Source organism: Sebastes umbrosus, chromosome 12, assembly GCF_015220745.1.
Source record: "Sebastes umbrosus isolate fSebUmb1 chromosome 12, fSebUmb1.pri, whole genome shotgun sequence".
In the NCBI taxonomy this organism is placed as follows: Eukaryota; Metazoa; Chordata; class Actinopteri; order Perciformes; family Sebastidae; genus Sebastes; species Sebastes umbrosus.
In genome coordinates, this window is record NC_051280.1 from 18,007,868 (window position 1) to 18,023,764 (window position 15,897).

General features: G+C 37.0%; 1 protein-coding gene across 1 annotated transcript; it reads right to left on the reverse strand.

Moving 5' to 3' along the window:
- Nucleotides 1-3,600: 3,600 nt before the first annotated feature.
- Nucleotides 3,601-15,466, reverse strand: tfa (transferrin-a). Its single transcript, XM_037788181.1, has 18 exons — nt 15,363-15,466; nt 12,914-13,044; nt 12,640-12,791; nt 10,908-11,010; nt 10,603-10,794; nt 9,309-9,438; nt 9,043-9,098; nt 7,603-7,766; nt 7,328-7,481; nt 7,089-7,249; nt 6,897-6,993; nt 6,770-6,790; nt 5,654-5,815; nt 5,124-5,274; nt 4,896-4,963; nt 4,625-4,809; nt 4,055-4,247; nt 3,601-3,953 (listed from the first exon to the last, which is right to left on the reverse strand). Exons 1-18 carry the CDS (start codon nt 15,392-15,394, stop codon nt 3,910-3,912), a joined length of 2,196 nt encoding a protein of 731 aa, XP_037644109.1. The 5' UTR covers nt 15,395-15,466; the 3' UTR covers nt 3,601-3,909.
- Nucleotides 15,467-15,897: the final 431 nt, after the last annotated feature.

The window sequence follows — 15,897 nt, forward strand, 5'->3', positions numbered from 1 at the left end:
ATAAAAATATTGTGGAAAAAAAAAAAAAAGAATTTACCAGTAAAGAAGTGGCAGCAGGGTTGCCTTTATGTTACTGTAAAATGAACATTATTATACTGTCGCTGATTTACAGCTTTGTACTGTTAATGAAAAGTACAGTTTGAACTGGTTGTTTTTATTAATTTCACAGTATTTTACAGTTAATTTACTATTTAAAGATACATTATATAGCTGTTTTTCACCTTTCTTTTTCTTTGTTTTTCTTTTTCGTTTTCCACAACCAAGGCTGACCCTCATATGACAACTATTAGGACTTTTAAGAAATTTAAACATGCACTATCTGGCGCACTTTACACTCACTTTACACTATACATCCTATATACCACTTTATTGCTGACTGCACATATGTACATATTACATTTATTTATTTATTTATTTATTGTACATACTACATTTATTTATTGACGGACTGTACACACTATGTTCACCCATTCACTCTGTATCTTTTATATCTCTATTATTGTCTTTATAATTTTTGTATACCTTTACCTCTCATGTGATTCACTCTGTTTGCTGATGTTGCTGCTTTGACACCTGAATTTCCCTCCGGGGATTAATAAAGGTCCATCTTATCTTATCTTATCTTATCTTTTACATTATCTTACTTATTTGTTTTAATGCACTATTTAGGTTGTAAAAAATGTTCAACAAATTCCACTCTACCAAAAACGAATATACCACAAAGTTATAACAATACTAAACTACTAAAAGTAATACTTTTGTATTCCAAGTTTTACTAAACTGAGATTAGCCACACGACACAAAATGCAACAATTGTATTCATGTTAAGTATTTGAGTAAAAAAAACGCTCATTTCCACCTGAGAGTATTTAGAATTTAATAATATAATTAAAGACTTTCTGACTTTCAAACAAAGCGCACTGTTAAGAATTTCCCAGTAAAATAACAGCAGGGTTGCCTTTATGTTACTGTAAAATTAACATTATTATACTGTCGCTGAAATGTACAGCTTTGTACTTTTATTAATTTCACAGTATTTTACAGTTAATTTACTGTTTAAAGATACATTATATAGCTGCTTTTCACCTTTCTTTTACATTATCTTACTTATTTGTTTTAATGCACTATTTAGGTTGTATTTTTTACATACATTTTAATAAACATTATTTTTTTGCCTAGATGAACAGACTCAGCAGGTTACAGACATAGGAATATTCACACTAAATACAATTAAAGGCACTTGTTAGGAAAAAGGCTATAATAGACTTGTTGACACTTTTCACAAAATGTCTGTCTCTAGCTGGCTACAAGCACAGAATGCAAACCATAACAACATGTGAGTGAAAAACAATAAAGCTAATTCACTGATTTTACAATCATGTACAATGTACAAGCCTCATGTGAAAATCAGGTCCCAGAATTAAAAAAATACTGCATGAAACTGTTACTGATGATACTTTAGACAGTTGATCAGTAGTAAAGTGCTGTTTTTTAAGAATGCATTATAGTTCAGTTAAAAAACCGCCTATGAGCGCAATTTAACTGGTTTTCTTTTGTATTAACAGTAAAGCACTGTTTTTAGCAATAACAGGTTAATACTGTTGAAATCCTGCTGTAAATTAACAGCAATTGTTTACAGTGTACTCACAGTAGTCATTTCATTTCCAAATTTATTTTGAACATGTAGAACACAAATAAAGAAAAAATAAAGAAAAAGAATGATCATTCTTTATAAAAATAGGCATTAATAAAATTGTTTACAAATTGACAAACTGACTTTTCTCAAATAAAGCCTTAATGCTCTTTTGTGGTGACAGTATGGTTTGTTTTTGTAATAGTGTAATGTTTAGGCAAAGTACACAGTAGTATCGTAACTGAAAGAGTAAAAGGGATGATATTATCCCTATAAATTTGGAACAAATGCTGTGGCTAACTTTAAAGCGTTGTTGTAAAACACAAGAGCCACTTAATCAATTAAATGATTAATTATTATTTAAAAACTAATTGTACAATAAAAATAGGTATTAATAAATTTGGGCAATAAAAATAATTTACATAATTCATTATTTGACATTTTAATGGGCAATAAAAATGTTTACAAATGAAATATGAATCCATCAATAAATAGTTCAAATTAAAAAGGGATTTACAAAAACACCATAACACCGTCAGTAAGTACATCATTTACAAATAGTGGACAGTCAGAAACAAGTAGTGTTTACATACAATGAAAAGCATTAAAAAAAATAATTGTCAACACTTGATGCCTTGTTTTACATATTTGAGAAGGTCCAGTAGTAGTCCAGTAGTCCAGTATTAAGTATTATTTAGTCCGTAGTGGCCTGAAAAAAAAAACCTGAGCAAACTATATCTGCACACACTTTAATAGGTTATACTCGACTAGTAAGCACAAATACAAGCCAAGTATTCTATGTAATGATACTTTTCTTAAGATATTAAGAAAAGATATAAGAGATTATTTAGTTATAAGAAATGTTGTAGTGCATCTCTTATCATGATGATCTGCCTCTTACAGTACCAGCTATACTGTAGTCCTTTTTGTATAAGACCTTTTAGACTCCAGGAGTATGGAGGACCACAAGAGTCACGTAAATTGTAATAAAGCATTTAATTGATAAATAACGAATTGTACAATAAACATGTTTGTGAAGGTTCTCAGTCATCCAGGTCATGGTATCCGAGGAAGGGTTAAATCAGCAGCAACTGGACTTGGTTTAGGTTCCTGAAGACGTTTCACTTCGCATCCGAAAAGCTTCTTCCGTTCTGACTGAATGGTAGGGGAACCCAGGAATTTACACCTCTGTGGGGTCGTTAGCAGGAATATAGAAACCACTCAGTACAATGGTGCTCCTAGGTGTGACAACCGTTATCAAGGTTCGTTGGAGTCTGCCGATGCCAGGTGTGAATGACTGTCGGGTGAGGTCAAGTGTGAATGGCTGTTTAATCTCTTGGGCAGGGGTGCCAGGACAGCATTGTAGGTGGACAATAGGTGATGCCTTAGGCCTCCTCCTCTGAGTGATGGCTTCTCTACTTTAACATAGATGGCGTCTTTAACTCTTTCACACCAAGAGTCCAGTTGCTGCCGATTTAACCCTTCCTCTGTGTACAATAAACAGCCATTGATAAATTTGTTCCATTTTTAAACTGCATTTACTGTACTTATTGACGGTTTTATGGTGTTTTTGTAAATCCCTTTTTAATTTGAACTATTTATTGATGTTTCATATTTCATTTGTAAATTATTTTTTTGCCCTTTAAAATGTCAAATAATGATTTCTTTATAATTAAGTCCATTTATTCATAGATTAATAAATCAATTTGTAAACAATTTTATTAATGCCTATTTGTATTGTAAAATTCGTTTTTAAATAGAATTTAAGCATTTAATTGATTAAGTGACTTGTGTTTTACAACAACGCTTTAAAGTTAGCGACAGCGTTTGTTCAAGACCATTTCTGGCATTGGAAGCAAATTTATAGGGATAATATCATCCCTTTTACTCTTTCAATTACGATACTACTGTGTACTTTGCCTAAACATTACACTATTACAAAAACAAACCATACTGTCCCCACAAAAGAGCGTTAAAAAGGCTTTATTTGAGAAAAGGCAGGCAGGTGTTAAAACATAGTTGATCCAATAACACAGGTAATGTAACATTATGTTTCAACAGCATGAAAATAGCGACATGTGGACATGATTGGTCACAGGATAGTTTATATGTACGTCGCGGTAGTGCAATGCATCTGTTTGTTGGAATGTACTCCTAAAAACGGGTCTACAACAAGATCAGTAAGAAAATACACAATGCAATTTTGGGGTTGAGTGTGGCTACGGTGCTCGAATCACTGAGGGCTGAATGAGGCACCACATGGTCCATGGTTGCCGCTAGCGCTGCTGGCAGGAATGGAAAGTGCAAGATTTCTCCAGATCTGTTGGGAACAGAGAAAATAAATTACTTGGGAATTCATAGCAGACATATGTATTTATGCTTAAATTAATCTGTTAGATTACTGTCCTATCCTGTACAAACCTGGAGTGGTGTCACCGCACTGTCTGAGTGAATTCATGGCATTCATGTACTCTGTTCCCAAAAACCCGGCATAGTTCTGTCCAGCGGTAACCTCCTGGAGACACTTAGTGGAGTCCTTGAAGAGGAGGTTCTTTCCTGAATCTGACTGGAACATCCTGAATGAAGCATCAGCGACACCGGGACCAAACTTGGCCTATAAATAAGAATAAAATTAAGATTTTAAAAACAGACTTATTCCTTTTTAAGATTTGATATAGTTGTGTTATGTAGACATCCATACCAAGGCCAGGAATCAACAGGAGTTTAGGGTAAAAATACAGAATATACTGATATCATATGAAACTAGAAAACCTAAGAAATCCATTGGTATCAACCATGGCATACTAGCTTGTTGTGAAGGAGGCTAAATAACACTCCAAAGTTACGCTAAATTTTGGAGAGGAAAAACTGACCTGGCTATTTTCAAAGGGGTCCCTTGACCTCTGACCTCCAGATCGGTTCTATGGGTACACACGATTTTACCCTGTATTTTATGCCTCACCATGACCTAAAAAAAAAATCATCACTGACCTGCTGGCCCAGGAGAGCGCTAACGACTTCGCTACGGCTCTCCTGACGAGTCACCACAGCGTGGGCGGGCACGACAGCCAGGTGACAAGAGGCGTATTCAGTGACTGCCACTGGAGCCTTCCCAGGGCAGATCAGCTGGTAGTCAGCAGAGTTCACACCACTAGCCCATGCTGGTGGACCCCTGCCTTTGACAAGAAGAGGGAGGAGAATGTTGTAGTTTTATACAAAACAACCTATTCGTAGTTGAGATGAAGACAGGTCAGTCTCTTACCATCACTGTTCTCTGGAACGATTGTGTGTTTGATGAAAGCAACATCGCCGGCATCCTCAACCAGGCATCTATAATGAAATGCAAAACATAACTTGGGCAATATGAAGAGGAGTTTTCCACCATGAGCAGTTTGTTGCTTTGTTAGATGAGAACATTGATACCACTCAAAATGTCAAAATAGTCTTTGAAATGCTTGTATAACTGTGTGCAGACACTGTTGCGTCCTACCTAAAGGCTCCAGCGTAGCCGTAGTACTGCTCCTCAGCACTGGCTTTGCACTTGGATTCATCTCCCACAGCTTTTCTACTGCCGACACACTGAGTACAGAACGGAGAGCTGGGGTCTGATCCGGGGGCACAGCCGCTACTGAAGAACTTGGCTGAGGAGAGGACGGAGACACAGTGTGTTGGCGTTGCACTCAGAGGTGTGGAAGAGTCAACAGCTGCGTCCGAAATCGCATACTATGCACTACATACTCAATACGTGTACCATCGTCAAACATACTTTTGTGTGTATAAACAGTAGTACGCATCTTTGCTGTCTCAATGTGCAGTAATTTACATCATCACTTCCTGAGAGCCTCCTTGCCAGTTGGAGACGCGTAACCATGGTAACCCGTGCCAACCGCATGTGACCAAAACGATGATTTGTGTCTGAACTAATTTAAAAACTATATTACGCCTAGCAAAGTGAAATCTTACACTTAAATTGAAGCACATGAACAGAATGTTTAGGAGAAGAAGCACTCAGTCACTTACTGAAGTCACAGTCTTGGGTCTCTTTGTGGATTTGACCCATGGGGATGTTCCAGCCAGCAGTTCTGCCGACGCCTGTGTGACATGACTTCTTGCCCCGCAATGTCTCCCAGGTCAACCCTGAACTCCTCTTCACCACGGCAACAGCGTAGTAAGAGGATGCGGCTACAGGAGGGGAAGTACAGGAGGATATGAATCAGAAAACTGTCTGCCAGATAATTATTATAGTTAATTTAAAAGTTCATTTTAAAGCTGTGAGATGAACACAGTATCTTTACGGCGCAGTGATTTCCAAATCATTTCCATGAAGTGTCGTGGAAAGAACAATGTCATACAGTGTACACTTCCATATTAATCAATTCTAGGGCTGCAACTAACAATTATTTCATTGTCAATAGGTCAATTATTTTCTCGATTAATCGATTGGAAGTTCAGTCGATCGAATGTCGATCAGTGTTTCCCAAAGTCCTCAAATGTCTTGTTTTGTCCACAACTCAAAGATATTCAGTTTACTGTCATAGAGGTGTAAAGAGACCAGAAGATACTAACATTTAAGAAGCTGGAATCAGAGAATTTGGACTTTAAAAAAAAAAATTACTCAAACCGAATAATCGATTGTCAAAATAGTTGCCGATTAATTTAACAGTTGACAACAAATAGATTAATTTTTCGCAGCTCTAATCAATTCCAATTAACTGTTAGCATAATCTAGAGAGTCTTTTAGCCAGTGCACAGCAGGTCAGCTGACAGCAGGCCAAAATGTGAAGTTTTTGTGAAACATACAACTCAAGATATATGGAGATTAATGTTGCCAATGAATGAATATGTAATTGAATTCAAACAGAACTTCTCTTTCAAGGAAATTCCCATTTTTTCGCACAATAAGCACCAAATGACATAGCTCTTTTCCAGGAAACTTCCTGAGGAATTAATCGGAAATGAACACGTGTTATCGACTAGATGTTGTCTGGGATTTTTTTATATTGTAATATAGTGATAGATGAAATGTTTTCTTTTGATGGTCCTCAATGCTGCATTACAGCTAAATCATACACTTTGAGTAAATGTTATTTTGTTTTTAAATATCAATATTTTAACATTTAATTGTGTCTATAATACCTCCAGCGGTGGCGCACAGCCCTGAGGAAAGAGAGAAAGAGACAGATTAAAATATTACTCATGTAGAAAAGGTGAAATAAAACACATGATTGAATGAGATGGTTTCTGTGCTCTCTAAGCCTCATACCTTCATCATACTGCTCCACCATAGCGGGAACCAGACCACACTTCCCCGCTGTGTACACCTGTCCTCCATCCACTGCCATTGCGTCAGCCTCTTTACGCTACAGGGTAATTGAGACAAACGCCGCAAAATTGAACAAAAGAAAAATCTCAAGCTTGTCACGGATTCCCATATTTCCATCCAAGACTGTTTTACCATAATCTTTTTCATGCACTCTTCAGCTGTGGGGGCGCTCTCGCATTCAATGACGGTGTTGTCGTCGACCAGACTGTTGATGCTCCACGTGTCACACTTGGCCGTCTCGGCGTGGCCCACAGCGCACCATTTAATGGCGGTGGACGGCGTGCTTGCCTGCTCTGGAAAGTGAAGTACAACCATAAGCCAGTGTCTGCCGTCTAATTAATGTGTTTTTTATCTGCTCATGTTTACGGTACCTTTCTTAAGTGAATGGACAATGCTCGTGTATTCAGCACCCAAATACAGGAAGGAATCTGTGTTTGCGGGCAGCTGCACCAGCTTCACTGTTGAGTCCTTGAACATCAGGTTTTTGGCAGGTGCATAGGCTTCAGAGCAGAAGAGGTTAAAGTCCTGAGAAGACAAAAAAGTAGGCTCATTCATTATGTGTAGGCACTGGAATAACACATGTAACATGTTTAAGTGAATCATTTTATACTCGCTCTTTGTGCAGTACCTATATTTAGTGTCGTACCTGTACTGAGTTGAGGGTATTCCAGATTAATTCAACCATCTGTGGGTCCTTGCGGGTGACAACAGCATGAGCTGGTACTCTGGCCAGGTGGCATCTCTTATACTCGTCGATTGGCGCTCTGGTGTTATCCTTGCACAGCAGCTCGTAGTTGGCCTTTTCAGCCTCTGAAAGTGTGCCACAAATATGATTTAAAGTTTTTCCTCTTACTATCTTCCAGTTTTAAATAAATCTCTTACCAATCTTCTCCCTAACAAAGTCTATGGATAAGCAAAGGGCTATTTTGCCATCATGTAATTTTCAATATCCTTAAATTCTTTTATTCGTCTTTATGTCTCGTCTGCTTGCTGCTTTATATGTGTGATGTGTTTTTCTGTTTTCATGTTTAATTGCACTGCTATGTGCTGGTACTACTTTGTCCTCAATTTCTCTTACCTGTGTACCTGGTTAGCTAAAGTTGTCTGTACTTTTATGTACCGTCTGTGTTTAGCTTAGTTGTTAATACTTTTATAGATTGTTTGCATTGTCCATCTGTACTGTATGTCTATTTTATTTTTATATTCAGGACCCAAGGAAGACTAGAGGCACATCCATGTGCTTCTAATGGGGATCATTAAATAAATTAAACATATTGGGCAAATGCCACAAAGATCATGGCAATATATAACCAAGAGTGAGAATCTGCAGCTGTGATTTTGAGCCTCTTATGCGTGATAAGGGCTTAAACACAGCAAACTTACATTAGACAACACATTAGGAAAGCTAGGAAGAACTGCTTTGGCAAAAAAAACAGAACAATTGCACAAATAGTTACAGAGTGATCCACCTACAGCAGATAATTGGATTGATTTTATTTAGGTGGACAAAATGGATTATATATCAGTTTGAATAATGAAAATGGGAGCTGGTTTATTCTCTCTCTGCTGTATGCTTATCATGTAGTTGCTGTCCATATTATTCAGTGACATAGATGTGAAAAAGCCTGGCAACAGTGCTCTTGCTGGTTTTGTTGTTATTCAGGAATATAAAAATGTAATATTATATATGATCTAATAACATTTTAATATAAAAGCTAAGAACATTTTTTTGCATTTAACTGAAATAAATAAGACTATTTTATAGTCTCATAATACAGATTTGAAATAATTGACCAGCTCATTTGGCTGATATTAATATGAGTCCATAATAGGCCCCTTTCACAGCAGCCAGTGACATCATAGCAGGGTAAACACAGGTGTAATTGATGAAACTAATTATGGTCCCGTCCTATTTAGTGTGTCACAGCCATTCAGTGAGCCAGCATGCAGAGCACAGCGCTGACCCACCTAAATGGAACAGGGCCATAATTAATGTTATTACTTACACCTATAACTGCTGTGAAAAGGGCCATTTCAATATATATATATATATATATATATATGCAGATGATGGTGTGATACTGACCAGGTACAGTGAGATGCTTCACAAAAGCCACCTCCCCAGCACCGTCCTTGAGACACCTGTGAAGTAAACCAACCCACAGGTGCGTCGACATTACAGGTTTGTTTGTTAGCAGCAGTATTTCCACTGGGTTTAAGAAAGCATCGATATAGATAAAAAAACGTCACAGGATAACACAGTGAGCGGTGGCAGGTTATCATATTGTTGATAGAGAGGACAGTAAAAGTCTTAGTAGAAGTGAGATGGATCAGAGAAAGACCGGTACTGACTGGAAGGATCCGCTGTAGTCGTAGTAAGGCTCATTGTGGGACCTGGAGCAGTCTCCACTGCACAGCTGACACAGTTTGCTGCCCCTCGTTGCCCCCGGGGCACAGCTGGCCAAGAAGAAGTTGCTCACCGCTGCAAAAACAAAAATGCAGGGCAAAGATTTTAGAAATACTGAGGTTATAAGTCCTAGTCCCTGCACCGTTAAGACAGTTTGACTAGACTCCATAAAGAAAGTCTCAACACTGATTTTTATTATTTGTGTTTTTCATACTTGCTTACTAGTTAACTGTTCTTTTGCAACTTGAAGCCGTTTCCATTAACATAATATTTGTGCTCGCCTTAAAGTAGTCAAAAGTAAATATATTCCATTATGTTAAATCGACCCATGCCCCCCCCCAGCTTTCCTATCGTCTCATCAGCCAACAGTATAACTACTCTGGTCACACCAGTCAGTTGGATTGCTACCTGAGTACTTTCCCTTGGACATTTTCTCACATTACTAACTTTGTTCTCCTGTGCCTAGGATCATCGCTCCTTCGATGCCCTGCCTGTCTATCCCCGCTCAGTTCCAGCCTTGCCATTCCTCCACATGCCATAATCCTGATTTCTGCGATAAAGCCTGTGCTCAGCTCAACCTCTATTGTCTGGGTCCCATCTGCTTCATGGTAACAGTTAAAGGAATATTTTTGGGAAATGGGATTATTTGCTTTCTTGCTGAGAGTTAGATAAGATTGATGTCAAGCTGCAGCCAGTTCTCTTAGCATAAAGACGTATACATAAGTAGACATGATTATTATATCGTTTTTGTGCATGTAAAAGGTCTGCAAAGTTACAAAGCTGGCAGGAGCTCAAACAGAGCGTTTCAGACAGAGGGTGAAAAGAGGAGCTGCCGCACAGCCCGTATGAGAAAAATAAAGTGTTTTTTAAACATTAAAGCATGTAAACGTGTTCTAGTAGAATCCCAAAAATACAAGTATGCACCTGAAAATGAGCATAATAGGTCCTCTTTAAACAAATAAAACATGTTGGTGAGCTTTAGAGGTGCTGGTGGGAGAATTTTGCAATATTTCAAACATTAAATTACAGGTGACTAAAATAAAAACAAAAAATGAAGGAAATAAAAATACCTAGAAAAAAATACCGAGTAGATGAGTCCTCAATGGTGGCTGGCAGCTCTGACTTTTTTTTTATTTTTATTTTATTGTTAATTGTTTAGCTAATGCACATTTCACACTTATCAGTGGTGATGTATAAGTAGTAACTTTTATTTGAGGTTTAACATTTAGTGCAACTCACCCTCCTCTATAGGTGTGTCTTCAATGCCCGTCCACTGAATCTGACCCATGGACACCAGAGTTCCTATGGGGATGTTCCAGCCTGCAGATTTCCCCAAACCAGTGTGGCACGACTTCTTCCCCTGGAGGTCTAAGAAGCCAAATGTAGTGCCCTTCTTCGCCACAGCAACAGCGTAGTAGCAGGTGTCCGAAGCTGGATGCATGCAGGACAATGATGTGAGCAAAAAGTTAAAGCATGTAATGCTATAAGACATCCTCTTTCTTGTGCTAATTTCATGAGTAAAGACATCCGATTAGTGAACATACAGGGGCCGTAGTCCTCAGCAATGACGGGCTGCAGGTCGTAGTTGATCAGTCCAGCGACGTAGATGTCCCCTCCATCCAGAGTGATGGCATCTGCCTCACCAGCCTGATGAAAAAAAATAGTATGTTTGATCTCTCCAACAGCTCAAAGACATGTGACGAATGTTTTAATGCATTTTTTTTGTCAGTAACTAAATGCAGTGGTGCAAAGTAACATTTTTTTTTTTTACAATATTGCGATACCTGTTGGCCTGCTTTTCTTGAATGCTTTAATCTAATGCTACCTTATACTTCTACTACACTTCAGGGGGAAATATTGTACTTTTTGCTCTTCTACATGTATTTGCTGGCTTTAGTTTTACAAAAAAAAACATATGATCAATGTTCAAAATAAAATGCAACTTTGAAGATTAAACCACCAAGCAGTACATAAAGCAGTTATCTCCACCTCAACCAGCTAAACCATTCAGATTTCATATCTCCTACCATTCTCCTTTCATATTAATGCATCAATAATAAGGATAATATATCAATATTATATATTGCATAATGAGTAATTTTACTGTTGATACTTAACATATTTTGCTAATGATACTCGCAATACAGTTTTGAAGTATTTTCACATGGTGGCAGTGGTAGAAAGTAACATTTACTTAATAATGAACCATTTTTAGGTACTTGTACTTACCTTGAGTATTTCAATATTAGATTTTCATAGTGAAATGTTGTACTTTTTACCCCACTACATTTTCTGACAGCTATAATTACCAATTACATTGCACATTAAGATTTAGACAGCTGGGGAGCTTAACCTATAATAATACATCATAATTATTAGGTGATTATATATTAAAATATTAGAAGTATTAAGTAGAAGTATAAAAAGTACATTATTGGTTTCCAAAATGTGGTGCAGTAGAAGTTGCATAAAATGGAAATACTCAAGTAAAGTACACATACCACAAAATTGTAGGCTACTTAAGTAAAAGTACTTAGTTACTTTCCACCACTGCATGCTGCTGGGTTGCTTAACCTATAATAATACATCTTAATTATTAGTTGATTATATATCAAGAGTAAAAAATACAATATTTCCCTCTGAAATGTGGTAGAGTAGAAGTATAAAGTTGCATAAAATGGAAATACTCAAGTACCTCAAAATTGTACTTAAGTATAGTACTTGAGTAAATGTACTAAGTTACTTTCCACCACTGCTACTGGGAAGCTTAACCTATAATAAATCTTAACGATTATATATTAAGAGTAAAAAGTACAATATTTCCCTCTGAAATGTAGTAGAGTAGAAGTATAAAGTTGCATAAAATGGAAATACTCAAGTACCTCAAAATTGTACTTAAGTATAGTACTTGAGTAAATGTACTAAGTTACTTTCCACCACTGCTACTGGGAAGCTTAACCTATAATAAATCTTAACGATTATATATTAAGAGTAAAAAGTGCAATATTTCCCTCTGAAATGTGGTAGAGTAGAAGTATAAAGTTGCATAAAATGGAAATACTCAAGTACCTCCAAATTGTACTTAAGTACAGTACTTGAGTAAATGTACTAAGTTACATTCCACCACTGCTAAAAAAAAAACAAACACTTTCACTGTTGCATTATCCATTTAATAGGCAAAAAGATGAAATTAAACTGAAGACAGAGCTATAAAGGAGATATTTTGGTTGAGCACATCTCATTGAGTTTAATTCTGGATAATGTGATTCTGCTCACCTTGATGGCCACGATGCAGTCGATGGTGTTGTCTTTCTTCACGCAGGTGATGGCAGGAGCTTTGGCTGCCAGGGCCACACATTTCTCCAGTTCTTTGTCAGACTTTACGCACCATCTCACCTTGAGGTCAGCAGGTGCGGAGAACACGGTGGCTGCAACATGCAACATACATACAGATGGATGAATTAACAATGCATGCTACATTTAGAAAATCTGGGATTAAAAGATGCATATGCAAAAAAAAAAAAAAGAAATATGATAAATGTGTTTTTACCGAGGCACCCGAGCAGCGCCACAAGCAGGAGAGAGTGCATGTTGGCCGGTAGTGAGGTCTCCAGGTCAGCAGAGCAGAGCAGATCTGTCCGGCAGAGCAGACAGCCTTTTATAGCAAAACCTCCAACTGAGCTGCACGAAAAAAAAAAAAAAGAAAAAAAAGTTTGCTCAGGTTTCCTAATGAGCGCGTGCGTGGGCGCGTGCATGTGTACTTTAGTTCACTGCTGGTACACAGGATGACAGAAAAACAGACCTATATTTCCACATACTGGAAATTCACAGAGTCTCCTGAACTCATCCAGAAGAGCAGAAAAGAGTTTAATATGCCACAAAGCAAACAAGATAAAACATGAGCACATATACTCATTCAAATTCTAGATATTTTACATTATTTATTTATTTATTTTAGCTTAATTTTATTATTTTAACTCACTTTTATATTTTAAGATTCCTTTATTTGTCATTTTTATGCTTCACATAAAACGAAATTGTGTTTCTTACATCCACCACTCAGAAATTCAGTGCAAAACAATTGGTGAAAACTATAAAGTAATTAGCTAATAATTAAGAGCACTAATAAATAACCTAAAAGTAAGCTAAAAATAGAATAGAATAAATAGTTACAATTTCAAAATTAAAGATATTATTAAAGGGACAGTCTCTTTATACGGTGTGTTCAGGTGTTTTGGGGTTTATTCTGTAATGTGACTGCTTCTCCAGTTGACCTTTGAGGACAAATAAAGTGACTGATTGAAGTGTTCATTAGACTTTACAGATTTTTTAGTGAGTGTAGGCTATAAAAGTGAATTTCTGCTGTAATTAAGACTTTTAAACATTGTAATTGCCCTAATGCAGAACCAATCTGCTTGCCTGCTCTTAGCAGCATTAACCAGTGATGGAAGTATTCAGATACTTTACTTTAGTAATTGAAAAAAAGAAAATAAAGGTCCTGCGTTTAAAATTTAATTTCAGTATTATCCGTAAAATGTACTTCAAGTATCAAAAGTAAAGTTATGTCACAGGGCGGTCAGTGTTATATTATTGTATCATTATTACTGTTCCAGTGAGCAGCATTTTACTCCTGTAGTTGGTCATGGTGGAGCTGATCTTTATATATCATTTATTGGCCTAAATTATAGCCGTGCATCATATTTTATAAATTAATCATGTTTTTTTTTAAGTAAAAAAAGTACATTATAAAATAACCAGTAACTACAGCTGTCAAATAAACATAAAAAGCACAATATTTAGAAGTACTGTATAAAGTGGCATATTTAAGTACAGTACTATTAGTAAAAGTACTTGGCTTTAGGTTACTACTGCTTTATGGAGACAAGAAGTATTGCAAAACCTGAATTTATATACTATACATGTAAAAGGCAAAAGCTTGTGAAAAATGTCATCTATCCAAGTATTTTACTGAAAAAAGCTGCAGTTTGACCCACATAAGAGTCGTGTTTACAGAGTCAATGTTACACAACACAAGAGCAAAGGTTCCTGATTATTTGTAAATTGAACCAGTGACACCTTGTCCTTTGTTGCCATCTGACAAATATTTAAATATGACCTATAACTTGCACAATGGATTACATGTTTCACGAGGGGCCTTTGGTGGTGCAACTTCGGAAGATCCAAGATGTGATACTGAGAGGACATTGGCACTCTGTTTTAACCATCACGTCAACAGCCGTTTGTAGTTTTACTTTTGACAAGGATACCATAGCATTATGCAACCATACTCAAGGTGTTATATTCAGGTTTTTGTCAAGCTACAGTTGGTAGAAAGCATAGAGGGAAATACAAAACAGTATAGTTTAAGGTGTGATTGGAAAAGTGTGTCAAAGTAGCAAAATCTTTGATCAGCAAAATCAAAATGTTTTTTGTTTTTTTTTAAAAAGGGAATCAGCACATTACACATTTTATTTATATAGTTGAATGTTGATCAGGTGCTCTTAAAAAGGTAGTCATTCCTCAAAAATGCCCTTTATGCAGAATCATTACATTGTAACACTGACCTCACTCTCACCCTACCATGACTAAATCTTTATTTTCACCCCCGTCCACTGAGATAAACACGACTCTGAGTATACATAAACACACTTCTGTAAAAGTCAAAATAGTTTTAGTGACATACACTGTGGATAGATTGAATATCAGAGGAGTATAAAAGGAGAGGGACTGTTCAGGTGCCCTAACTAAAGACACTGAGCATTGAACATGAGGCACCAGAACTAGGGACAGTGAGCCAGATAGTTCCACCAAAAAAAGGGACTTTATTTTAGATGAATTTCCCCTTTAAAATCAAATGGTGGATTTGCAGTGTCAGAAATTGCACACGCATCAACTCAATCCTCTTAAATATCAAATCAAAGTCAGATAATATTTAAACACAAGACATTAATTAGTTATAAGGGGAACACAGGAGCGTATGGCATTAAAGAATAACTCACATTAGATGCACTTTATGAAGAAAAATGACCATAGGTCTGGTTGGTAGCAGGGCAAACAGAGTAATGTTCTTCCCTCCTAGTTATAGGAGCACTGATTCAATTGAGCTCACCTGTGCCTAGTTGCCTCCAGTGCAGCACAGGTGAGCCTGTTTCTCCTCTCAGAGCTCATCAGGGCCATGACAGACATGGAAGACTTCCAACAGGGACTGCAGTGCACATTATACTTGCGTGACAGCAAAGCGTTTGACAGCAAACACAGTGCCGTGATGGCAGCCTTCCCTGCTTTCTTCACAGCTATTGGATAAAAGACAGATTTTAAAAAAGCGTCTGTCCTCCAGGTTTGACTTTGACTTTTGAAAACTAGAGCCAATGAAAATGTGGGACATCATCTCAATGTGTGGAATGTGGGACAAGGGATGCTGTGCAGTCCCTGGTAAAGTGGGACACCTGGTCACTGTACTTACAGTAGATTCTTGATTACTTGTCCAGCGTCTGAACGTGTTTACCACACCAAATGTTGAATTTGATTCACTGC

Bases quoted from the DNA above. Each gene is read 5' to 3' on its own strand.
- tfa (XM_037788181.1), bottom strand. From the start codon at position 15,394: ATGGTCATTTTTCTTCATAAAGTGCATCTAAT. The intron at 6,791-6,896 runs GTATGAGGCTTA...CTCTTTCCTCAG, and splicing joins GGTGGAGCAGTATGATGAAG to GGCTGTGCGCCACCGCTGGA. The intron at 4,964-5,123 runs GTAGGACGCAAC...ATTTCATTATAG, and splicing joins GGCTACGCTGGAGCCTTTAG to ATGCCTGGTTGAGGATGCCG.